The sequence below is a fragment of the Myxocyprinus asiaticus genome, chromosome 12, assembly GCF_019703515.2.
Source record: "Myxocyprinus asiaticus isolate MX2 ecotype Aquarium Trade chromosome 12, UBuf_Myxa_2, whole genome shotgun sequence".
NCBI classification, from domain to species: domain Eukaryota; kingdom Metazoa; phylum Chordata; class Actinopteri; order Cypriniformes; family Catostomidae; genus Myxocyprinus; species Myxocyprinus asiaticus.
Window position 1 is genome coordinate 4,948,028 of NC_059355.1, and position 27,506 is coordinate 4,975,533.

Below are 27,506 nucleotides of genomic sequence, written 5' to 3' on the forward strand. Positions count from 1 at the left end.
TGTTGTGCCACAAACAAAACACTAGTGGGCGAAACAGACGTGCCGTCATCGACCCAGAAGAAGAAATGCTGGGCGAGGAAAACTGAAAATAAACACTACAATAAAACATTCATGCAGCGTTAACAGAAGAATTACTCATTAATCTAAACACGTGTCCACGCTTTTATCAGGAGAGGAGGTCATGGCGTTTGTCACAGCGAACTGGAACCCGCTGGGCGAGGCGTTTTACAGGTAAATAACAGAACAGCTAAATCATTGTGTCAATGAAATTATACAAAATGTGAGTTTATGAAACCGTCAATCTGTACGATAAACACATACACTCATTTAGTAACAAAGAAATTGCACCTATGAGACTGAACGACTCGGTTTGAATGGTCACTTGAGTCATGTGACAGGTATCATGTGGCAGCGAATTGGTTAATAAGCAGCATGACTGCTTGTTTGTTCCATTATGGAAGATACATGTACTATGGATTAGTAACACTAACTTTAGTAACATTTTGGCGGGAAAAAAAAAATAGTTTCTTAAAGAGAGAGTTCACTCAAAAAAATGATAATTTTCTCATCATTTACTCACCCTCATGCCATCCCAGATGTGTATGACTTACTTTCTTCTGAAGAACACAAACGAAGGTTTTTAGAAGAATATTGCAGCTCTGTAAAACCATACAATGCAAGTGAATGGTGACCAAAACTTTGAAGCTCCAAAAAGCACACAAAAAAACAGCATAATAGTAATCCACAAGATTTTAGTGGTTTAATCCATATATATATATATATATATATATATATATATATATATATTATTATTATTATTATATATATATTTAAGTGATCTAATCGGTTTTGGGTGAGAACAGACCAAAATGTATCTTCTTTTTCACTGTACATCTTGCCATTGCAGTCTCTAGACACGATCATGATTTCAAGCTCAATTACACTTCCTAGCGATTGACACATGCACAGAGCGCTAGATGTAGATAGGATATGTAATCGAGCTTGAAAAAGGAGTTATGTTTTGGTCTGTTCTCACACAAAATCAACTGAATTGCTTCAGAAGACATGGATTAAACCACTGGAGTCATATGGATTACTTTTATGCTGCCTTTAGATGCTTTATGGAGCCTCAATGTTTTGGTCACCATTCACTTGCATTGAATAGACCAACAGAGCTGAGATATTTTCAAAAAATGTTCGTTTGTATTCTGCAGAAGAAAGAAAGTCATACACATCTGGGATGGCATGAGGCGGGTGAGAAAATGATTAGAGAATTTTCATTTTTGGGTGAACTATTGCTTTAATATGATCACGTTGCTGATTTTAACAAATACTGTAGTGAAAAAACAAATCTATAGCTAAATTGGTCTAATCTTGGTAATAAGGGTTCAACATTATTTACCTGTGCATACAGCTTACTATGATCTTACTACAAATAAACAATGTAAGAATATGAACATTTGATCAGGGGTTTTTCAGTAGGATTAAAATCTTTCGAAAGCATAGGTTGTGTTTATATTATTAGCCCATCATTAGGTTTTATTTTGTGCAATAATCTGTACCAGATATGATGCTTTTAATAGTTATTTCTCTTTTATTTCTTTCTTGTTTATGTTCATTTTCCTGTTACAGAAAGATTGAATTGTATGAGATGGGCTGGAATCTTAAGGATGGTTTGAGAGATTGTCTGGTGGCTGCGGCTCCTTATGGGGGTCCCATTGGTATGTTCTGGGGGGAGAGCATCTCGGCATAATAACAAGAGTCTGTCATTATACTGTCATATTGTGTAGTACAGTTGTGCTCAAAAGTTTGCATACCCTTGGAGAACTGGTAATATATGTACCATTTTTAAAGAAAACATGAGTGAGTAGGCAAAACACATTTATTTCTTATGGGATTCATATTGAACTGTAGGTTATAACAGAATGGCACAATCATAAAACAAAACATGGCAACAAAGAAAAAAATGAAATGACCCCTGTTCAAAAGTCTGCATACCTTTAGTTCTTAATACTGTGTATTGCCCCCTTTAGCATCAATGACAGCGTGCAGTCTTTTGTAATAGTTGTCTATGAGGCCCCAAATTATTGCAGGTGGTATAGCTGCCCATTCATCTTGGCAAAATGCCTCCAGGTCATGCAAAGTCTTTGATCGTCTTGCATGAACTGCACGTTTGAGATCTCCCCAGAGTGGCTCGATGATATTAAAGTCAGGAGACTGTGATGGCCATTCCAGAACCTTCACCTTTTTCTGCTGTAACCACTGGAGGGTCAACCTGGCCTTGTGCTTAGGTCATTGTCGTGCTGGAAAGTCCAAGAGCGTCCCATGTGCAGCTTTCATGCAGAAGAATGCAAATTGTCTGCCAGATTCCCCGTGACTTTAGAGCTCACACACACCCAAAACATCAGTGAGCCACCGCCATGCTTCACAGTGGGGATGGTATTCTTTTCACTATAGGCCTTGTTGACCTCTCTCCAAACATAGCGCTTATGGTTGTGAGCATAAAGCTCTATTTTGGTCTTGTCACTCCAAATTACAGTGTCCCAGAAGCTGTGAGGCGCGTCAAGGTGTTGTCGGGCATATTGTAACCGGGCTTTTTTGTGGTATTGGCACAGTAAAGGCTTCTTTCTGGCAACTCAACCATGCAGCTAATTTTTGTTCAAGTATCGTTGTATTGTGCTCCTTGAAACAACCACACCGTCTTTTTCCAGAGCAGCCTGTATTTTTCCTGAGGTTACCTGTGGGTTTTTCTTTGTATCCTGAACAATTCTTCTGGCAGTTGTGGCTGAAATCTTTCTTGGTCTACCTGACCTTGGCTTGGTATCAAGAGATTCCCAATTTTCCACTTCTTAATAAGTGACTGAACAGCACTGACTGGCATCTTTTTCTATCCTTTTCCATCTTTATAAAGTTCCATTACCTTGTTACGCAGGTCTTTTGACAGTTCTTTTCTACTCCTCATGACTCAGTATCTAGCCTGCTCAGTGCTTCCACGTGAGAACTAACAAACTCATTGACTATTTATACATAGACACTAATTGCAAATTGAAAAGCCACAGGTGTGGGAAGTTAACCTTTAATTGCCATTTAAACCTGTGTGTGTCACCTTGTGTGTCTGTAACAAAGCCAAACATTCAAGGGTATGTAAACTTTTGATCAGGGCCATTTGGGTGATTTCTGTTACCATTATGATTTAAAAAGGAGCCAAACAACTATGTGATAATAAATGGCTTCATATGATCACTATCCTTAAATAAAAGACAATTTTTTTGCATGATCAGTCGTATTTTCAAAATCAATGCCAAGATTTAACAATTTCTGCCAGGGTATGCAAACTTTTGAGCACAACTGTATATCTCTATACTAGTTGTTTTGTGGGGTTGACATTCTTTCGCGCTCTCTCTCTCTCTCTCTCTCTCTCTCTCTCTCTCTCAGCTCTCTTAAAGGGGCTCCAATGTCGCTCTCCCAATGCCAGACCTCAGTTAGAGATCTACTCTTCCTCTGGACTGCCTCTGGCCAATTTTCCAGTAAGAACACACAATCAAACAGTAATGGCTTTGCATTTTTTAATGAAGGCTGCTCTGCTGTGAAGATTTCATAAACCGCAATGATCTTTATGACTGTCAGAGACTGTATAGAATGAGACAGGTCACTGGTATGCTTATGAATGGGAAAAATCATAACACTGGCTATAGGAATGGAAGTCCTGCCTTAGTTAGGAGCCAATCACCTTTGATTGCCTGTCAGTTATCATCGAGAATGTGCATGAGCATTGACTGGGCAATGAAAATTTATGATACCATTGTTGTCAGATTTTATTGCTGATTTGAGATATGTTATTTGCTCGTAATCTTGACCAACTGTTTTGGAGATTTTGGTCTTTTCTCATTCACTTGTATCCATAGAAAATGGCACATCGCAGGTACGATAACATTTCTCTCACTGTCTTTCTCTGTCTTGCTCTCTTTAGTGGAAGAGTGGAGTGGTGAAACAGTTGGGTTGGACAGTGTCTGATGATCTGCTGTGTGTTCAGGAGGATGGCACTGTTCTTGTCTATAATCTCTTTGGTGACTTCAAGAGACACTTCAGCATGGGCAATGTGAGAATGCACACACATACTTAGGATCAAGTTTCCCAAAGAACCTGGAAATAGCAGATTTTAAAATGATAATTTCTAGGCTTGGAGAAGCCTTGGGAATTTCTATAATGAATGTCAGTTTTCTTGTTGTGATCAACTTGCATATTGTTTTTCATATTACTATGGTAATTAATAATATTAACATGTAATATGTGTAACACAGACACTGTAAAATAAAGTGTTAGTCAGTATTGCTTTAAAATGACCCATAGCATTGATTCTCTCACACTATCACAGGAAGTTTCTCAGAGCAAGGTGCTGGAGACCAAGATTTTCCATTCGCCATATGGGACTGGAGTTGCTATATTGACAGGTGCCTTACGGTTCACTCTGGCCACAAACATTGATGACATAAAACTGAGGCGGCTACCTGAGGTTCCAGGTAGATATGCTCTGTGTTCTTACAATAATAAGTACTTCCTCACTGAGTGTGTTTACATGCACTTTCTTACACTTTAATAAGCCGACAACTTATGTGTGGTCATGTAAACGCGATAAACAGCGTTCCTTTATTGGCGTAAATCCATGAACGGTGTAAGAATAAACAGGTCGACACTGGTAGATATGCATGTAAACACCTTAACCAGTATAATTACCGGCTTATCCTATGTACGTAAGTGTCGTGTGCATACCTCTTCACGTTTTGATGTCAAAAGCAGAGAATAACACGATTATTTCAAATCTCATGTAAATGTGTTTTTCTTGTTTGGTCCGATTTTTTAAAATAAGGTGATTTTTGGGAGAAATCAGCATATTGGTGTTCATGTAAACGGGTTAATTGTCTAGGACTGTAGAAATGAATGGTTGATGTTTTAATATACTGATTTTGTTGTACTCCAGGTCTACAGGGAGCACCCACATGCTGGGCTGTTCTGACTCAGGATAGGCAAAGTAAAGTGCTGGTTGCGAATGGATCTCATCTATTTGTCCTGGACAATACTGCCTGCACTCCTGTGGTAAGGGCCAATCACACAGTGTGGCTCTATAAGATATATTTCAGAAGTGTCAATAAACCTGCTCTTTGGCACATTTCAAGTTTCTATTCGACTTATTTGCTCTGCAAACTCTTTGCAGGCTTTGGATTTGGAGTTTATTCGGTAAATGTTTTCATCATAGTTTATGCGCATTTTCTTCTCATGAACTTTCATTAATGTCTGATCAAAAATAAATCAAAAACTGTTATTTTGTTTTGTGTCAGTTAAATCTCCATGAACCCATTATGTAATCTGTCCAACAACTCTGTCATTGCACACTTTTATTTTCCAGTTATTCACCTTGTGTGCATGTACATGTGTGTGTCAGACTCCCCCAGGTCTCTCTCCTCAAGCATCCAGGATAGTGCACATGTGTGTCTCGTTCAGTTATAAGTATCTAGCTCTCCTCACTGACTCTGGCCATGTGTGGATGGGCACGTCCAACTTAAGGGTGAGTAAAACCCAGCAATATTATTACACTTTATTGTGTCTACCAAGTGTTTGATTGGTTGTGAATGTGTTTAATGAAGTGTTCGTAGATTCTTGTAGCAGATTTATTAAAAGCCTTGTGGTCTAAGCAATTGTAGTTCATCAGTTCATTACTTTGTCTCCTTTAATTATATAATGAACTAGTTAATTAATTTCTCTGTCATCCTTAATATGTAATCAGCAGCATCAGGTGATTAATGTTTTGTTTTGCAGGATAAACTGAGTGAAGTGGACACCAAAATCAAATCTCCCCCCAAACAGATGGCCTGGTATGAAAACATTTTCCGGTTTGCACAATTTATGTATGTTTAGTGTTTGCTATATCTTATACACATCTATTTGGTAGCCAGCGTCTTTACCACTGAGCTACCCAGGCCCTCTTCCAATCGATATGTTAAGGATATGTTAGCACTTGAACCAACGGTGGCGCATTTTTTATTTGAACTTAGCCGGCCAAACAACTGAGTTATTCTTATAGTTTTAGCTGCCCATACAGTTCAAATAAAAAATGCGCCACCTTTGGTTCAAGTGCTAACATATCCTTAACATATCGATTGGAAGGGGGCCTGGGTAGCTCAGTGGTAAAGACACTGGCTACCACCCCTGGAGTTCGCTAGTTCGAATCCCAGGGCATGCTGAGTGACTCCAGCTGGGTCTCCTAAGCAACCAAATTGGCCCGGTTGCTAGGGAGGGTAGAGTCACACGGGGTAACCTCCTCGTGATCACTATAATGTGGTTCGCTCTCGGTGGGGCTCGTGGTGAGTTGTGCGTGGATGCTGAAGTGGATGGCATGAAGCCTCCACACGCGCTATGTCTCCGTGGAACACACTCAGCAAGCCACGTGATAAGATGCGCGGGTTGACGGTCTCGGACACGGAGGCAACTGAGATTCATCCTCTGCCACCCAGATTGAGGTGAGTCACTACACCACCACGAGGACTTAGAGCTCATTGGGATTCCAAATTGGGAGAAAAAAGGGGAGGAAAAAAAAAAAAACATATCGATTGGAAAATTCAACAAAAATGGTCGCCAGCAGCCAATCCAGGGTTCCAGACATTGATTTTGAAAATTTGTAAATTTACTTGTATTACAAAAGTAGTCTGTAAAACGTTAACATATGTAAAATTCTTTCATGGTTTCCTTTCATCAGGATCTTACTGATTCAAATATAGTCATCTGAAGACAAACAAAGCCTTTTTTAAACTAGTTTAATGACCGACACATTAGGGGTTTTCAACAAATAATCAATGCAGAAACCGTGACCCAGCCCACGCTGCTCGCAACGCTGTTTATGATGATCTGCGCGGCTGAGAGTTCAAGAACGGTCCACGTGTAAACACACATGCTCTTCTCTGATCTGTCCATTCCGCAATGAGTGATCCGAGTAGAGCTGTTTGGTTTCGCTTTTGGAACATTTGCCGTTTGATATTTCTCGTACGCAACAAAAAACAACAGCACATACTCAGAGAGTCAGCCAACTTTGTAGTCGAACCAGTGTGACCTCTTGCCAAGTTTAATCACACTGTTAGTAAAAATGATTGCAAAATGCAATCATTTAGTCGCATTTATACTTGTTTATACAGTTTTGAGTGAAAGCAAAGGAAATCTGTGTGCGAGCGCAGAGATTCGCGCTCGCGCAACCGGTACATGGCATGACATGCATGTGATCTCAAGCCATAAAAGGGCAGAATGCAAAACTTAACGGTTGTAACGAGTCCTCTCCTCCAAGTCAGAATGCACCTAATGCTCGAGTCAAAGTCCGAGTCATTAGTGTTCAAGTTCGAGACGAGTCACGAGTCATCAATATCTCGACTCGAGTCGGTTTCGAATCCGAGTCCTGGACTCGAGGAATACAACACTGAGAGTTAGGGTTAGGGTTTGATTTTAGGGTTAGGGTTAACTTAGGGTTATCTAACCCTAACCAACACCAAAACAACTATGTCGACGGCATTCACAGGATCTTTCCTGTCAGATCTGATTATTTTGGTCATCTCTCCATAAGTGTTTGGACTCCGATAACTTCCGCTTGCAGCTATATTTTATTTGAGTTTTTGTTTAAGTCTGTACTTTTTGTCTTGCAGGTGCCGTAGGCCCAAGAGTCAGCAGCCATCAGTAGTGATATTGTGGGATCGGCTCCTCATAGTGGTGGGAGAGTGTAAAGACACAATTCAGTACCACCTGGACGATGACACTGTTTTGGTGCCGGAATTGGACGGGGTCAGAATCATAAATGGAACACATCATGAGCTTCTGCAGGAAGTCCCAGGTTAGAAGAAAATCCAAAGGGACTAAAACATGAATAAAACAGTAAAGCTGCCATCTTCTTGAGTCTCCTCCCAATTCATTATCTTACTACAGTGGTAAACAGCTGCCGCTAATACTCACGGTGGTACTTCTGTTGATTACGCAAACATACCGAGGTTCGGACCCAAACGTACATTACAATGTGAAAACATTCCCCAGCAGGGAAGGGTAGTCTCGTGTAGCCAGACTTTTTGCGGCAAAAGGTCCGGTCCATATTGCAGCTTACTCTAGCCAAGAACTGTTTAGGAGTGGGGTTTTCTAAAATATATTATTCCACAACATGACCGACTTGGAAAAAATGTATCAGAATAATTTGGTGGCAGTCTCCGTGCATGATTGTACAGAAAAGACAATTAAATGAATAGTGAAAAATTTATAGAGACTCTTAAATACAGTACAATACAGAAAATAAGAGCAGAGATTTAAACAAAGCTTGAAATATTAAAAAAAAAATTGTTTTCCAGTTTTGTTTTGTAAAATGCTCAAACAGTTATTGAACGAACTGTGGGCGGTCTGTGAGCAAGCCGTCTGAGGCTGAGACTAAGGGAAAAGGCGGCACGTACATCATTTACATGTATACATTAGCTCACAAGTGATCTGATTTTTTCATGATCCTCTGCAGGTGCCTGTGAGGAGATCTTTAAAATTGCATCAATGGCTCCTGGAGCTTTACTCCTGGAGGCACATAAAGAATATGAGGTAGGACACATTTCTTATGTCACATAACTTCTTCCCTCTCATAATGGCATCATACATCTAACATGTTATTCCATGTTAAATCAAACAAATGACTTCCCTTTTTTTTTTCTTTTTTTTTTCTCTGAGAAAGATAAACATAAATGATAATGAAAGCCAATATTGAATGCCATGGATCAATATATACTGAGTAGTCCAATATTTTGAAGAGTGGGGTCAAAATGAAAAAAAAGAGGTAAAAACAAAAAAAATAACCTTAGAAAGGTGCCAGTGTCATTATTTTATTTTTACAAAAAAATTGGTATGTCTGTTACTAAAATCAGTTGACTTCTTGTTGCAATACTGTATATTCCAATGTTGTGAGTCCAAACATTGGAGAGAAAAAACAAATCCCTTTGTTTTTGGAGTGCCTATAAATCCAAACTTTCCTTGTTTTGGTACCTTGGAGATATGAGGCTCTCAATACATTTTGACATTGTCTTAATATAAAACAATATTATAAAATAATCTTCAAATCTCGATTTTTCAGTGAGTGGTGTTTTCGTTTTCATTTTATTGGTAGTTTTATTAATACTAAGGATACATTAGACAGCATAAAAAATCCTACTTACAAATCCGCTTTTCTCCCCACTGTTTTATGTTCACTTTAGACATAACTCTATATGTTTATATGAACATCTCACCAAGACGGGAATTTTGGCCATTTAGGCGCGTATCAGCATTAGCAGTGTGCGCGCTTTCGATTATTTTCAACAGCAGAATAAGAATATAAACTTTGTAATAAGTGATACAGGCCTAGACTATATCACAAATACAGCTGGTTATTGTTTCTTTATTGACGTTTGAATCAGACTACTTGTCCATTCGGGCAAGTAATATTCTCTTTCACTTGCCCATTCAAAATTCCACTTGTCCTGGACGAGCGGACAAGTGTTAATGTCGAGCCCTGTGATGATAAAGAGATTTTGATAATAATGGTACATTTCTACTTTCAACATTATTTCTTCTTTAGACCTTTGTTTTGTTGGACAAGAAAAACTAGCTTCATACAGTTTGACCCACATTTGTCTTTCGACCACTAAAAATGTGTAAAACTTAATAATCAGCACACAGAGCTACACTGAGAGCCCTATATATCTGGGATTTAACCTGGGATTGTTATTCTGAACCAGAATCTAAAAGTATATTTATATATCTTTTATACTTCTGGAGGGTGTTTACTTTTTTTTCTCTCTTCATTTTTTGGACTAACACCATTGGCATATAATGTAACAAGGAGCGTTGAAGACAACTGATTTTAGTAATAGATCTACCTACAGTATATCTGTATACAAATAAAATCATGATGCTGCCAACTTTCTAAGGTTGTTTTCTCTTTACCTGTAGTTTTGCTCAAATCATAGGCAGAAATTGTCCATTTAATGGATAATGGATTACTCAGTAAGTATTGATCCATGGCATTTAATATTTTGGCTGTCATCACTTTTATCTATTATTTTGAGCCATGACCCTCTGGTTTAGTTAACACGGAATGACCCTAATGACGTTTTTGTACATACAGTGCATTCATAAATTATTCAGACCCCTTAATTTTTTTCACATTTTGTTATGTAGCAGCCTTATGCTAAAATGTTTTAAATTATTGTATTTTTTTTTCCCACATCAATCTACAATCCATACCCCACAATGACAAAGCAAAACCTGATTTTTGATAACTTTGCAAATGTATTAAAAAGAAAAACTGAAACATCACATTGACATAAGTATTCAGACCCTTTGCTATGACATTTGAAATTTAGCTCAGGTGCATCCCATTTCTCTGGATCATCTTTGAGATGTTTCTACACTTTGATTGGAGTCCACCTGTGGCAAATTCAATTGATTGGACATGATTTGGAAAGGCACACGCCTGTCTATATAAGGTCTCACAGCTGAAAATGCATATCAGAGCAAAAACCAAGCCATGAGGTCAAAGGAACTGCCTGCAGAGCTCAGAGACAGGACTGTGTCAAGGCACAGATCTGGGGAAGGCTACAAAAAAAAAAAAAAAAAAAATTGGCTGCATTGAAGGTTCCCAAGAGCACAGTGGCCTCCATAATTCTTAAATGGAAGAAATTTGGAACAACCAGGACTCTTCCTAGAGCTGGCCGCCCGGCCAAACTGAGCAATCGGGTGAGAAGGACCTTGGTAAGAGAGTTGACCAAGAACCCGATGATCACTCTGGTTGAGCTCCAGAGATCATGTGTGGAGATGGGAGAAATTTGCAGAAGGACAATCATCACTGCAACACTCTACCAATCTGGGCTTTATGGCAGAGTGGCCAGACGGAAGCCTCTCCTCAATGCAAGACACAAAAAAGCACCTAAAGGACTCTCAGCCTGTGAGAAACAAGATTCTCTGGTCTGATGAAACGAAGATTGAACTGTTTGGCGTCAATTCCAAGCGTCATGTCTGGAGGAAACCAGGCACCGCTTATTACCTGTGCAGTACCATCCCAACGGTGAAGCATGGTGGTGGTAGCATCATGCTGTGGGCGTGTTTTTAAGTGGCAGGGACTGGGGGACTGGTCAGGGTTGAAGGAAAGCTGAACGCAGCAAAATACAGAGATATCCTTAATGAAAACCTGGTCCAAAGTGCTCAGGACCTCAGACTGGACTGAAGGTTCACCTTCCAACAGGACAATGACCCTAAGCACACAGCCAAGACAATGCAAGAGTGGTTTAGGGACAACTCTGTGAATGACCTTGAGTGGCCCTGCCAGAGCCCAGACTTGAACCTAATCGAACATCTCTGGAGAGACCTGAAAATAACTGTCCACCGACAGTCCCCATCCAACCTGACAGAGCTTGAGAGGATCTGCAGAGAAGAATGATAGAAATTCCCCAAATCCAGGTGTGCAAAGCATGTCGCATCATACCCAAAAAGACTTGAGGCTGTTATTGCTGTCAATGATGCTTCAACTAAGTACTGAGTTAAGGGTCTGAATACTTATGTCAGTGTGATATTTATGTTTTTTCTTTTTAATACATTTGCAGAGTTATCAAAAATCTGGTTTTTGCTTTGTCATTATGGGATATGGAGTGTAGATTGATGTGAAAAAATACAATAATATAAAGCATTTTAGCATAAGGCTGCAACATAACAAAATGTGAAGAAAAAAAATGAAGGGGTCTGAATAATTTATGAATGCACTGTATATGAGTGCAGAAAGAGAGTCAGAAGGCAGACGAGTATCTGAGAGAGATTAAAGAACAGAGTCTGCTGAGTGAGGCAGTGAGGCAGTGTGTGGAGGCAGCCGGACACGAACACGAACCGGAGACACAGAAAACACTCCTGAGGGTAAGATACACAGATTGAACATACAATGCAGTGAGACATGGCCTCCCTTCAGCACCATGACTTAATCTCCTGTTGACACAATTGCACCCATTACATTTACAGAAGAGATGACAGAAAACACAGGTTTTTGCCTTATCACTCTCTCTGCAGGCGGCCTCATTTGGGAAGTGTTTCCTGAGTAATTTTCCTCCTGAGCAGTTTGTCAGCTTGTGCAGAGACCTGCGGGTATTGAATGCAGTCCGAGACTATACCGTCGGCATTCCCCTCACGCACACGCAGTTCAAACAGATGACTGTACAGGTGCTCATAGACAGGTGAGATGTTAAAACTGTACAGAACAGCATTGTTGAGACCTGTTGTGGTTGTTTGTGATTATTTAAATAAATCTGAAGTGGATCCGCACACTGTTTAATTATTCCCTTTTATTAATTTAAAAACCACAGCAATGTTTTGATCAGACGAAGATGCCTGACGAAGATAATTCTGATTGAAACGTTGCTGTGGTTTTTAAATTAATAAAAGGGAATAATTAAACAGTGTGCGGATCCACTTCAGTTTTATTTAAATGCTTTTTGCCTTGATCCAGCACCTGTTGTAGAAGTGTTGGATGTGCATGCATTCCCCCTCCCCGTTTTGTGATTATTGCCTTTGAAATGAGGCATGTTTTGAATTGAATGTGATTGTAGTGTGTGATCACATCAGATTTTTCTTTTTCCTTTCTCTGTCTCAGATTGGTATATCGTAAATTCTATCCACTGGCCATTGAGGTTTGCCGTTATCTAAAGACTCCAGAATACCAGGGAGTGAGCAGAGTACTCAAACACTGGGCCTGCTACAAGGTGTGTGTGTTTACTTATTTCTCTATACTTGTGAGAGCCTAAGTGTCTACGCAAATATAGTAAGACCTCTTAAAACTGACTTGTGATTTAGTAACTAGTGGCCGATAATTCTGCTGATGTTTGATCATTTTGAGATTATTAGATGGTAACTGTGCCCAATTGGCAGGTTAACTGATTGGTCATTACACCTAGTGTTAGTTCCAAAATCTACATACAGCCTTATCAATGAATGATGCACATTTTCTGTTTACAAATACAGCAAAATTAGTTTGAATTTTAAATAAACATTGTAAAGTTAAAGGTGCTGTAAGCAATTTTTTTCATGGAAAAGTATGCAAAAAATATTCCTACTCCCTTAAAGGTATTAATGAAATAAGTGTCCTGAGATATCTCACCGGTCTCTGTGCAGCTGTAGACGGCAAACAAAAAATGTGTCCACGAACCGCAGACATTGACGCTTTTCACTTGTCAATCATTTAGCTCGTTCTCATAGTGTTGTATTTGAAGCGGATCATTGAGGCTATGATTCGTAATGTTTGTCAGTTGAGGGCGCTATTGTGCCACTGTTGAATTCGACAGCCACAGGAACAAACAATGCTGCTCTTTTGTTCGGTTTTGGAGGGTGGAGTTTTGGAATGAAGAGGTGTGGCTAATTCAACGGCTCAGTCACTTGAAAGCTTCAGAACGCTAAAATCGCTTACAGCACCTTTAACAAGTGTAACATTTTTAGTGTATTTTGTGTTTTATTTGTTGTCATTAAATTATATTATACTGTAGCTATCTGTATATAAGTGTTATATCAGCTACCGGTCATCCTGCTCTATAGATATTGGCACTGCCCATTACAAAAACCCATATTGGTGAACCACTAGTCCTCCTGTCTAGTTGAAAGGATCATGAATTGGCCAAATAATGTCTTGGATGCTGAAGTCAAAATCTAAATAGTGATTGTAAGGGGTAGGAAATGATAACTGGCTTCATTTAAAGAAATAGTTCACCCAAAAAATTTAATTCTCTCATCATTTACTCACCCTCATGCCATCCCAGATCTGTATGACTTTCTCTCTTCAGCACTGCACAAACGAAGATTTTTAGAAGAATATCTCGGCTCTGTTGGTCCTTTCAATGAAAGTGAATGGTGACCAGAACTTTGATGCTCAAATAAGCACATAAAGGCAACATAAATTAATGTCTTCAGAAGTGATATGATAGGTGTGGGTGAGAAACAGATCAATATTTAAGTCCTTTTTTATCATTTCTATAAATGTCCACTTTCACTTCTACATCTTTTGTTTTTGGTGATTCGCATTCTTTGTGTATATCACCACTAGAGCCCGACCGACACCGATTTTAGTGGGGAAAAATTCACCAATTACCAATATGGTGGCCGATATAGTTAATTTTTAAGCTGGAATGAAAACAGACCTTTTCTATGTGGATTATTCACCGATTTTGCACCGATATGACTATGCAAAGGAACTCAGAAGGCTGCTTTCTTAAACAGATATTTTTATCAAAGAATATTTGACATTGTTATTATACATTGTCAACAAATTCTAGAAATGAACACTGAGAAAATAAAGAATAAATAAAAATACAATAAATAGCTTAAAAATCATCAGTACTGTATGTTCAGTATCAGTCAGTTGTTGACCATTTAAATAAAGAATAAATACAAATAAAATAAATAGTTAAATAAACATCAGTATTGCTGTTTAATATCAGTCAAATGATGACCATTAAAATAAAGAATAAATACAAATAAAATAAATAGCTAAATAAACATCAGTATTACTGTTTAGTATCAGTCAAATGCTGACCATTAAAATAAAGAATAAATACAAATAAAATAAATAACTAAATAAACATCAGTATTACTGTTTAGTATCAGTCAAATGCTGACCATTAAAATAAAGAATAAATACAAATAAAATAAATAACTAAATAAACATCAGTAGTACTGTTTAGTATCAGTCAAATGCTGACTATTTTAATACTGCCAGTCAATTATTGGCAGGTTGTAAAACAAGAAGCATTTACACCTGCTGAGACAAGAGAAAAACAGCGGTATCGGTGTTACACCGTATTCTGCTATACAAGTTCAGGGGAAACTTTCAACGGTGGAAAACCAGACTTTTAAACATTACATTTTATAAATGCAACGACTGGAATTGTTCGGTTGAAGGGGGTACCAAACTGTGAATCCTGAACAAAACAGTTTGGTGAATACATGTTTACACATTAACTTTCACTCAGCTGACAAGCAATGAAAGTAGCTACGTGGTTAGCCATAAGCTCGTTGTCACGGAAAGTAAAAGATGGACCTTATTTACTTTACAACATTGCGTCTCACCAACTAGGTAACAGTGTAGCATGAAATCAACACTCAACAGACACAATCCACCACCACACCGTTGTCTGCTGAGCTGCAAAAAGATGCTCTGATGTTTACCTTTCAATCTGCTACATTACTGACTGCACTGACAAATTATAGCTGGCTAACAGCAAACAGACATGAGTGACATGGTTGTCAGGGACAGGGTTAATGTTATATTAGTAATATTGAAAAGGGAAAATGATGGGGTCATTGTTTATTAACTTTCCAGTATGTATTTCACAAACTAGTTAGCAACTTACCGCGAAGACACCGCTCAACTCCGCCCTGTCTGCAGAGCCACCATCAGCTCTGTAAACAGTGGAGTCGGAGTGCACTCTGCTGGACAAACCACGTAATGACACCAATTCTAAAGCATTGTTTTCTGCATTAACTTTTTTTCAGAACATATTTCATATCTGCGCATATCGGTAAACATATACACCGATACCGATATATCGGTCGGGCACTAATCGCCACCTACTGGGCAGGGAGGATATTTTATTGTAAAAAAGGACTTTAATATTGATCTGTTTCTCTCCCACACCTAGAATATTGCTTCAGAAGACATGGATTAAACCACTGGAGTCTTTTATGCTGCCTTTAAGTGCAATGTTCACTTGCATTCTATGGACCTACAGAGCTGTGATATTTTTCTAAAAATCTTTGTGTTCTGAAGAAGAAAGAAAGACATACACATCTGGGATGGCATGAGGGTGAGAAAATTTGAATTTGAATATTTGGGTGAACTATTCCTTTGAGAACAGTAGAGGTCTATGGGTAGTCCTCACTAACACAGGTGCGTGTGTGTATGTGTGTGTGTGTGTGTGTGTGTGTGTAGGTACAGCAGAAGGAGGAGTCTGATGAGGTCATAGCAAAAGCAGTAATTGTGAAGCTTGCTGATGTTGCTGGGATCTCATATTCTGAAATCGCCACTAAAGCGTATGAGAGTGGACGCACAGAGCTCGCTATTAAGGTACTTATGCACTGAATACCACATATAGCTGATAATGTGATGTTAAGTGTATAACATTTTTAAAATTGTCCAAAAAATACTAATACTGAAAAAAAAAAAAAGCCAATACTTTGTTGACAGTCCTCACCTGTTAAAGTTTAAGGAGTGGGTGAATGATGTAAAGGTATGAACCAAAGTGAGTAAAATTTTTATCATTAACTACTTCAAGTTGCTATGGCAACCAGCAACTGCACAAGTTGAGCCTGAACAAATTTTTTCTCCAACTAACACTTAAAATGGTTGTCGTTCTCTGTCTGGATCACTCGTTTCGGTAGTTTTTACATTGCTTCTTTTGGAGACCGGAACTAGAAAACAGTCCAGAAGCAATTAGAATAATCATAGCACCGCGCAGTGGTTGGTCAGGAAAAATGTGGATATTAATAAAGACCAGGGGCCACAAAAAATATTGTTCTTAATATATTTTAAGCTGAAATGTTTAAATCACATCATGTTGCCTGTTAGTCAACCTGTAGTGATATTCCGCTCTGACACACACTCTCTCTCTTTCAGTTGTTGGAATTTGAGCCACGCTCTGGTGAGCAGGTCCCACTGCTGTTAAAAATGAAGAAAAGTTCTCTAGCTTTGAGCAAAGCTATTGAGAGTGGAGACACAGACCTCGGTACACACCCATTTGCACGCATATGGTTAAAAACCTTGTGAGCTGCCCACTTACACAACATTTTTAGGTGTCATAGGCATGGCAAAAAAGGCTGTAACAAACAGCAGGCACCAAAATTATGCTCTGTTTAAAGGAATCGTTCTCTCATTTTTAACTCATCCTAATATTGCTCTAAACCTGAATGACTTTCTTCTGTGGAACACGAGGACAAATGTAGCACCCAAATCAAATAAGGTGACTATGTCAGTAACATGAAACCTCAATGGTTCTGGCACGTCTTATGGCCAAACATAATGACATCATGACACAATGACCAATAAGGTTTGATGTTAATGATGCTGTTGCCATATTTGGTTTGGCGCCGTGGACAGGAGTTGATCAGTGATTTTATTTGAGAGTGAATAACGTCTAAAATTTCGGTCTGTCCATTAAACAACGTGATCGTATGGCTTCAGAAGACTTGGAATGCAGTGCACGAGTCATATCGATAACTTTACTTTTTGAGAGCTTATGGTGAAAATAATGTGTGTGTGTGTGTATATATATATATATATATATATATATACAGGTGCATCTCAATAAATTAGAATGTCGTGGAAAAGTTCATTTATTTCAGTAATTCAACTCAAATTGTGAAACTCGTGTATTAAATAAATTCAATGCACACAGACTGAAGTAGTTTAAGTCTTTGGTTCTTTTAATTGTGATGATTTTGGCTCACATTTAACAAAAACCCACCAATTCACTATCTCACAAAATTAGAATACATCATAAGACCAATAAAAAAAACATTTTTAGTGAATTGTTGGCCTTCTGGAAAGTATGTTCATGTACTGTATATGTACTTAATACTTGGTAGGGGCTCCTTTTGCTTTAATTACTGCCTCAATTCGGCGTGGCATGGAGGTGATCAGTTTGTGGCACTGCTGAGGTGGTATGGAAGCCCAGGTTTCTTTGACAGTGGCCTTCAGCTCATCTGCATTTTTTGGTCTCTTGTTTCTCATTTTCCTCTTGACAATACCCCATAGATTCTCTATGGGGTTCAGGTCTGGTGAGTTTGCTGGCCAGTCAAGCACACCAATACCATGGTCATTTAACCAACTTTTGGTGCTTTTGGTAGCGTGGGCATGTACCAAATCCTTCTGGAAAATGAAATCAGCATCTTTAAAAAGCTGGTCAGCAGAAGGAAGCATGAAGTGCTCCAAAATTTCTTGGTAAATGGGTGCAGTGACTTTGGTTTTCAAAAAACACAATGGACCAACACCAGCAGATGACATTGCACCCCAAATCATCACAGACTGTGGAAACTTAACAGTGGACTTCAAGCAACTTGGGCTATGAGCTTCTCCACCCTTCCTCCAGACTCTAGGACCTTGGTTTCAAAATGAAATACAAAACTTGCTCTCATCTGAAAAGAGGACTTTGGACCACTGGGCAACAGTCCAGTTCTTCTTCTCCTTAGCCCAGGTAAGACGCCTCTGACGTTGTCTGTGGTTCAGGAGTGGCTTAACAAGAGGAATATGACAACTGTAGCCAAATTCCTTGACATGTCTGTGTGTGGTGGCTCTTGATGCCTTGACCCCAGCCTCAGTCCATTCCTTGTGAAGTTCACCCAAATTCTTGAATCGATTTTGCTTGACAATCCTCATAAGGCTGCGGTTCTCTCGGTTGGTTGTGCATCTTTTTCTTCCACAATTTTCCTTCCACTCAACTTTCTGTTAACATGCTTGGATACAGCACTCTGTGAACAGCCAGCTTCTTTGGCAATGAATGTTTGTGGCTTACCCTCCTTGTGAAGGGTGTCAGTGATTGTCTTCTGGACAACTGTCAGATCAGCAGTCTTCCCCATGATTGTGTAGCCTAGTGAACCAAACTGAGAGACCATTTTGAAGGCTCAGGAAACCTTTGCAGGTGTTTTGAGTTGATTAGCTGATTGGCATGTCACCATATTCTAATTTATTGAGATAGTGAATTTGTGGGTTTTTGTTAAATGTGAGCCAAAATCACCACAATTAAAAGAACCAAAGACTTAAACTGCTTCAGTCTGTGTGCACTGAATTTATTTAATATACGAGTTTCACAATTTGAGTTGAATTACTGAAATAAATTAACTTTTCCACAACATTCTAATTTATTGAGATGCACCTGTATATATATATATATATATATAGATATATAAATATTTTTTTAAATGTTTCGTTTTGTGTTCTACCGAAGAAAGTCATACAGGTTTAGAGTGACATTAGGGTGATTGAATAATCATTTGAAGATAATATTTTTATCTGAGCTCAGGGATGCAAACTACTCACCTTTCAAGTCACCTTTTCTGAAGCTAATTTGCCCGAATTGTTTGGTAAAATTTTCCTTTGAAAGGGTTACTTTAAGCTTAAAGATTTAAAAAAGCTTTAAATACAACAAACAAATCAGCTGAAAATATACATCTCGAACAACTGTTATGACATCCTCACCTTTTTCACCTCTCATTAGTTTGTATCCCTGTGAGATGAATTTGAAAGTATCAATACGAAAAAGTAACAATTAAAAATGCACTATTTCACGCTCTATTTGTGTGTGTCTGTGCTTACTAGTTATCAAATTGTTAGATTAGCAACATGCTAACACATTACATATACTCATATTAATTGTGAACTAATCAGGTTTCCTCACTGTGCTCTGTGTGATCTATGAAGACGGTTTACATGCAAGCTTTCTTGTATTCTAGTGTACACAGTGGTAATGTACCTTAAGAATGAGCTAAACAGAGGAGACTTCTTCATGATGTTGAGGAACCAGCCTGTGGCTTTGAGCCTCTACAGACAGGTACACACACTCTACTACTGAAGACCTGAGAACACTTATTGAACCATGGCAACTCAAAGCTGACATACAGTCAGAAATGAATTGACCTTTGAACAAAGTGAATCCTATCAGTTCTTCTCTAATGCCAGTAATGACATGACTATTCTAAAATATTATTCTGACAGAAATTGTAATTATAGTGTATATGTTACATTTCAGTTCTGTAAACATCAGGAGCAGGACACATTGAAGGATCTGTTCAATCAAGATGACGATCACCAAGAACTCGGCAATGTCTATGTAAAGGCCAGTTATAAAGAGCAGGTTAGCACTTTTCATTTGTCCTCATTTTCTCTCAGCTTAAAGGGGCTGTAAGCGATTTTTTTTCATGGAAAAGGATGCAAAATATGTTCCTACTCCCTTAAAGATATTAATGAAATAAGCATCCTGAGATATCTCACTGGTCTCTGACAGCTGTAGACTTTGTAAACAGCAAACAATTATGTGTCCGCGGACATTGACGCTTTTCACCTGTCAGTTATCAGTGTTGGGGAAGCTACTTTGAAACTGTAGTTCAAGTGACTTTGACAAGCTACAAGCTACTCATAATTTTAAGTAGTTAAGCTACAGTCAAGCTACTCTTTTGAAAAAGTAGTTAGCTACACTACAAGTTACTATCAACAAGTAGCTAGCTACATTGAAGCTACTTAATGATTCAATATTTTTTTTTTTTAATGTTACTATCAAACCAGGGGCCTGGGTAGCTCAGTGGTGAAAGACGCTGGCTACCACCCCTGGAGTTCGCTAGTTTGAATCCCAGGGTGTGCTGAGTGACTCCAGCCAGGTCTCCTAAGCAACCAAATTGGCCCGGTTGCTAGGGAGGGTAGAGTCACATGGGGTAACCTCCTCATGGTCGCTATAATGTGGTTTGTTCTCAGTGGGGCGCGTGGTGAGTTGAGCGCGGATGCCGCAGCGGATGGCGTGTAGCTTTCGATTGAAAACTGTTTGGAAGAAAAATGTAATCTATGAGAATGCTGCAAATGATCTCCGATCATCTCGTGAGTTTTTCTTTATTTCCACGGAGCAGTTCACTCTTACGCATTGTGAACGCAACTCTGCAGGTTCAGTAATATATATCTTTCTATTAAAGAAACAAAGACGAAAGTGTTTAAATCATAAAGTAATACAAGGCACGTTCACCTTGAACCTCAAATTGAGTTTTATTTTATTTTCTTTAGGCAGCATTAACTGTATTACCAAAACGCAATACAAACACATTCGATAAGAACACACATTTGGCAGCATTTATTGGGAACACAAGGGAATTTTTTAGGCTTATTTATTATGATGATTATTATAATTATCTTTACATTTATAATTGTCTTTAGTTCTTAATTTGCACCTGTTGCTGCATACTGATACTTGCGTGATGGCAAATGGGTTCGTTGGAGACGGTAAATGTTTGGATTTGGGGGGTGGTTATATATAAGATTTTTTAATCACTTCGTTATTTTAATTGCTTTTTTCATTTAGTTTAAAGTGCAATTTGAATTTAGAAATGTCTTTCAAGTTTTTTGTGTTTCAATAAATGTATGTAATTTTTAAAGCAAAGTCAATAAAGCAAAAATATTCACCAACCTTGGGGGTTGACCATATAATCAGATATTGTGATATTTTAAATGCGATTATTATTAAAATAGTTTTTACATATCACTCAGCCCAAAAGTGAAGTAAAATTTTTCATGAACAATTGTAAAATTAAGTCATTTTACGGAGACCCGCACAAACGCGTGTTCTCAATTCCATATTGCAACATGTTACCTATTCATTTTTGCATATTTGTTTGTTTCTGAGTAGTCTATGAGCAATATAAACATTTTATTTTATTGAAAAACTTTGTTTTTGAAAATAGTAAATTATTCGTTTGTGGTATGGCTCTTTCGAAAAAAAATGCATCAACCAAAAATACAAAAATTGGCTCCTTAGTGAAAAAAGTTGAAAAATTGTTGCATAATAATACATAACATAAATGATTTCTTTTACCAATCATTTTATTTATTTTACATGAAAATAATAGTTAATTAAATGCTAAGAAATTGAGAAATCAAATAGTTCTGCATGATAGTATTTATTATAATAATGTATACTGTATATTTATAAATATTACAATAATAATTAACTCGCTGCTCCCAATAATGCACAGATGATGACAAGCGAAATAAAAATATTTAGAACAGAAACAAAATCCCTCAAAGGCAATAATAACTTCTTGAATTATTTTATTTAAAATAGTAAAGGTAAATATGCTGTTGTGTGATCTATTAAGAACAAAGTGTCTGAAACATTCTTTGTTTCATAGAAGAATAAAATGGTGTTCTTTTATCATTTTCATTTTCAGATTTACCTGCCCCTGTACATCTTGTAATGGTAAACAAACTGTGGTTGCTCGCTTTACATAACCATCAGACAATCTCTTCTTATCCAAGTGAGCTGTAATAAACTCTCAGTGGATGACGGTAATTCACTGTTTTTGTTTGTGATCTGCCATTACAAAAGAAGAAGATGACGCTGCCTGATTCTGATCAGCAGACAGAAATAATGCTGCCAGATCGTCAGACGTTTTGCCGGTAGAAGTTTGGCTTCTGCACAATAAGGAAGGCTATTAGTTATAATCTGAACAACATGATGTAACGTTTGGTCACGCTACACCGCTTCTTGCTGGAAAAAGTAGTTCGCTACTGGAAAAGCTACTCTGTTTTAAAAGCAGCTGATCTACTGTCAGTTAGTAGTTAGTTGTGTCGCTACATGTAGTTAGCTACTCCCCAACACTGTCAATTATTTTGCTCGTTCTCATAGTGTTGTATTTGAAGCAGATCATTGAGGCTATGATTCATAATGTTTGTCAGTTGAGGGCGCTATTGTTCCACTGTTGAAATTGGCAGCCACAGCAGAAAACAATGCTGCTCTTTTGCTCAGTTTTGGTCTCAAAATTATCTTTGGAGGGTGGGGTTTTGGAATGAGGGGGCATGGTTAATTCAACGGCTCAGTCAAATGAAAGCTTCAGAATGCTAAAATCGCTTCCAGCACCTTTATTCCAATCCTGCAGATTGTCATGATGGCAAAATTCCTGCCATTGTCCCTTCATGTTTAGATATTGTAAATGAGAAAACACTGTATGTGTAAGCCAATGTTATTGCTTTTAGATTGACCTACCACCCTCAGGTTTCCACCTTGGCTTCATTATGATTGAGGTTTTAACAAAAGATTTCAGAGATAGAATTCAGCATGTCTCAGCTTCACCCAAGCATGCCATTCTTTGTCATACAAGCTTTTCTGGAATATTTTAGGAACAAGATATGCATCCAGTTTTTATCAAAGTTGCTTTGGTATGAAAACATCTGTTAAAAACATAAATTTGTATGTTTGTGCAGAGATTGGAGGCTCGGATTACCCATTTACAAAGTGCTGGGGACGAGTACGGTAAAGCCAAGAATGAATTTGCTGCCAAGGTGAGGACCTCAGACCAGGGCCGTTTCTAGGCATAGGCAAACTAGGCCGCCGCCACGCAACCCAAACCGACAGGGGCGCCAATAGGGATCTTGCTGAGGGTGCCAGAATTGTTTGAAACGGCCTTGCCTCAGTCTCGCTTGTTACAGGAAGATCAACAGTAAACACAAACTGTATCAGAGTTCATTATCTCTGTAGACACAACATTATGTGTTTGTATTATTAGGTAGAATTATAGCTTTGACTACTTGCCAATTAAATAAATAAAAAAAGGACATATTGATTTGAGTTAAAGTTATTTTATTAGTTTACAATGCAGACCAATCAGATTCGAGTTTTCCAGAGAGCTGTGTAATAATACTGGATAAAAGTGTCTGCTAAATGAATACACGTGAATGTTCCATCTCAGGCCACAGAAGAAGAGATGCGGCTGCTTCGGTTCCAGAAGAAGTTAGAAGACGAGAAGGGTGAGCCGCTGGTGGGATTCTCTCTTCATGAAACCATGACCACACTGCTGTCTGTGGGACTGCACAAACACGCCGAGCAACTCTACAAGGACTTCAGAGTGCCTGAAAAGAGGTGTGCTTGACTGTATTATTTCACACAACTTCCTCTCACGCTTTGTTTCAATCACTCTCTATTTTATTTAAATAAACTATACACACTGGAAATCACTGGCCCAGAACACTCTTCAGTGCTGTTTTTGGCCATGTCTTCAAATAACCAGAGCTTAATGATGTTGCTCAAGCACCACTGAAATGAAAGACTGTACAACTAATGTAACCCATAGAAATATTGTTAATTAGAATTTCTGTCTAGGAGAAATTCTTGTGTTAACCTGTTGAATTAGCATGTTTAGCTAATGGAAGACTGAAGAATTATGACGTTTTTCACCTACGTCACACCTCTTGTGTCTACAAAACCAAATAAAAACTATTAAGAGTTACAAGACGTTTAGACCGAACATTCTTGCATTAAAAAAAGCTAGACGCGAATATAGCAGAAATCAGGTGTTTCAGGATGCGGCATTATGTTTGCTTGATGAAGCCAACATACTGTTATTCTACAAACTCGATTTAGTGTTTTTCAAAATAATTTGCATCTTTGCAGGCTCCCAATTGCAATCATTATGGTTTAATACATTTCTCATACCTGCTTGTGCCAAATAAATCACCTTCAGAGAGCAGTTCTCACTCCTCACATCTCTTGCAACGCATCCGCGGGCTCGCGGCAGACAAATGCTAATATTCTTCACATCATTACACATTCAGTGCATCCGTGGTAGACAAACATAATTGTTGTTTTGTGCATTAAAAATTTTGCTGGTAAATCCTAAGAGATGAATACTTTAATATCACAGCAAAGATGATGTCTTCTTGAGTTGTTGCCTAGTAACAGTTGTAAACATCTGCCACTTGTACTTGCATTGATGATGTAATCGGACCGCAGTTCGGACCCAAAAAATATGATATGAACAGGGACCAGCAGGGGAGTAGGGAGGAAACGAACTTGGGTTCAGTCCAAGCGATCGAACCAAGTGTGAAAGCACCCTCAGTAATATGAATTAAGTGTCGATACGAGTGAAGATGTTTGTCATGTTAGGTTCTGGTGGCTGAAGTTGAAGGCTCTGGCTGAGAAGGAGGACTGGGAAGAGTTGGAGAAATTTGCCAAAAGCAAGAAGTCTCCTATTGGATACCTGGTAACTGATGCTCTGATGATCTTCTGTAGAATTGTAACTGCTGGTGTGTTTGACCATCTAAAAAAAAAAAAAAAACATTCTTCTGTCTTTTTCTACTTACAGCCCTTTGTCGAGATGTGCATGAAATACCATAACAAATATGAAGCCAGGAAATATGTGTCTAAAGTCATACCAGAGAAGAAGGTCAAGGCTCACCTTGCTGTAGGGTAAGAGTTTGGACTTGTGTGTAGAGTTCTTGGTTTGATTTGTTTACGTTTATACCTCTTGGAGAATGTGCAATATGTTTATCCTCTTTTTTTTCTTTCTTTCTTTTTGTCTTATTTTTTTAAATAAGAGGGATAAAAATAAATGACTGATTCATGTATAATTTCCTCATGGTCAATCATTTAGCTCGTTCTCATAGTGTTGTATTTGAAGCGGCTCATTGAGGCTGTGATTCATAATGTTTGTCAGTTGAGGGCGCTATTGTGCCACTGTTTAATTTGACAGCCACCGGAACAAACAATGCTGCTCTTTTGCTCGGTTTTGGTCTCAAAATTATCTTTGGAATGAGGGGGCGTGGCTAATTCAACATCTCAGTCTCGTGAAAGCTTCAGAATGCTAAAATTGCTTATAGCACCTTTAACTATGTCACATATCTTTTCAGGGCAGTTCTAAATAATAATAATTAAAAAAAACAGATTCTGCAAAGCTTATGTAAGCTTATGAGAAAGGGGGTAAACTTATGAGCACAAATGTATGTGCCTGAGATTTCAGATCCGCTAAGCGCAGAGCTGTGCTTTAAGTCACAAGCGCAAAGTCAATAGGCATGGCCATGAAGTTGTGGTATTTTCGTGCAAGCATGCACTAAGTCTAGGCGCGAGTGGGTTTGGCAAAATTGCGCGTGTAAAGCCCTAATGGGCTGGATAATGTGCAATTTAATTCTAAATTTATTCTTCGGTAATTGCACCGTGTGCGTCCTATTATATGTTCCATTCCCTGTCAAACACCAGCGATATAAACAAAGACCGCACATTCATAAGAAGTTGGTAGTGTAAATGGACTGTATGCAATGAATTATAAGAAAAGAAATATGGACTTTTGGTCTTTTGTGCATTAATTGCTTCCTCGTTGAATGTCATGCATATATCTGCGACAGTGATACGCTCCTTTTATACGCACGGAAAATGTGCTTTCTCGACAGGATTTGGATGTAGGCTCTGTTAAATTATATAGAATGCAAGTATTATTAATAATTTTCATCTACTGGCACACAAACCAGGGCTAGTATTAACAGTGATTGTATCGGCACGCACTCACTTCTATCGGTCGAAAAATTTAATGAATTTATTGAAACACGAAAAAATTAAACCAAAAATATTTCTAAATTCAAATTACAACTCAAACAAAATGAAAACGTAATCAAAATAACGAAGTGGTAAAAAAAAATCATACCAAATCCAAACATTTTACTCTCCAAATTCTTCAGCCAGCCCCTTATGCAGTGACTTAAAATCACTCCACGACAACAGGTGGAAAAATACCAATATCATAAATACAATTGTAAATATAAACATTATAATAATAATTGAAACAAACCATGACCTATAGATAGTTTAACTCTAATCAAGGGACATAATTTGATATACTTTATATATGACATATATTTTCAGAGTTTGGGCATGAACTTTAATACCACCTGCTGATGTAATCTCCAAACTGCAAATGCAGGAACTGATTTTAGATGTTGCGCTGTGATTAGACGTGCTTCTCAAACATCTTAGCGCAATTATCTATTTCTCAGGAAAATAGCAAATTGTGCTTTGCGCCACTTCAGTTACATACAATACACCCGCAGTTTGCGCATATACACCCACAGGTAGCGCAAAAACACTCCCAACCACAGCACTTGTGCTTTGCACTGGCACGAAAATTGCACTCAGTATTAGTGCTCTCACAAAAATTGGAAAAGACATGGCACACTATGTCTTATATATTTATTATTCTTTCGTTCACAGAGATCTGGAGAGTGCCGTAGAGGCTGCAATCGAGAGACGGAATGACTCCGAGATCAGTACTGTTCTTTCACGGTGTTCAGCCACCGCAGATCATACTCTGGTTGATCGCCTAAACCGTGCTAAAGCCACTGCTGCCAAAAAGTGACATTTACACTTCCACCCTGTTCAACTGAACTGTATTTGCTGCCAAACAGCGAACCCCTGTGAACCCAAAGCAGCTTGCAGCAGTTTGCAGATTTTGCTTTCGGCTGTGTAATGGAAAGTTTTAATAAAAAGTTTGCAGAAAGAGAATGGCTGACACAGATGGAAGGAGTTGGGAAAAATGTCTAGTTGGATGCACAGACAGAGAAAAGAACAGCTAGAGAACTTGCATGTCAGCATATGTGTTTTCCCGCCTCCATTGGACAGTCAAAAGCAGTTCCCATTTTCCCCCGCACTATAGACTTTGAAACCTTTGTACATGTAATTGCATTATGAACCATTGTGTGCTTGTTGTAGAATCATACATGTCACTAATCATATGCCTGTGTTATATAAAGACGATCTGCCTTCTTGAATATAACACTTAAGATATATCTGTCATTCTAATTAATCCATGATTACATACTGAATCTTGTTGTATTGAAATCACACTGTTGGTTTGCTCTGTAATGTTGGATGTCTCTGTCACCCAGTTATTGTATTAGGAAATACAACTTGCATAAGGCACTGTTTAGA

At 38.3% G+C, this 27,506-nt stretch overlaps 1 protein-coding gene across 2 annotated transcripts; it reads left to right on the plus strand.

The window, feature by feature from the left end:
• Positions 1 to 27,502, plus strand: LOC127449147 (vacuolar protein sorting-associated protein 16 homolog). Of its 2 annotated transcripts, XM_051712380.1 has the most exons (22): positions 1 to 231; positions 1,633 to 1,721; positions 3,436 to 3,527; positions 3,971 to 4,099; positions 4,376 to 4,520; positions 4,979 to 5,094; positions 5,441 to 5,563; positions 5,815 to 5,870; positions 7,683 to 7,867; positions 8,528 to 8,604; positions 11,809 to 11,940; positions 12,091 to 12,254; positions 12,671 to 12,779; positions 15,995 to 16,129; positions 16,679 to 16,787; positions 19,510 to 19,607; positions 19,806 to 19,910; positions 23,018 to 23,095; positions 23,503 to 23,672; positions 24,696 to 24,792; positions 24,895 to 24,998; positions 26,790 to 27,502. In XM_051712380.1, the coding sequence occupies exons 1-22, from the start codon at positions 182 to 184 to the stop codon at positions 26,932 to 26,934; spliced, it is 2,508 nt and encodes an 835-aa protein (XP_051568340.1). In that variant the 5' UTR covers positions 1 to 181; the 3' UTR covers positions 26,935 to 27,502. The 2 variants fall into 2 exon arrangements, with proteins under 2 accessions (XP_051568340.1, XP_051568341.1); XM_051712381.1 differs by lacking the exons at positions 1,633 to 1,721; positions 3,436 to 3,527 and having other exon boundaries at positions 2 to 231.
• The last annotated feature ends 4 nt before the right edge of the window (positions 27,503 to 27,506 follow it).

What these genes read in the sequence shown, in the direction of transcription:
- LOC127449147 (XM_051712380.1), top strand. Translation starts at nt 182, where the DNA reads ATGGCGTTTGTCACAGCGAACTGGAACCCGCTGGGCGAGGCGTTTTAC. An exon ending in GCACAGAGCTCGCTATTAAG is followed by an intron (nt 16,130 to 16,678) that starts GTACTTATGCAC and finishes TCTCTCTTTCAG; the next exon opens with TTGTTGGAATTTGAGCCACG. An exon ending in CTTTGAGCCTCTACAGACAG is followed by an intron (nt 19,608 to 19,805) that starts GTACACACACTC and finishes GTTACATTTCAG; the next exon opens with TTCTGTAAACATCAGGAGCA.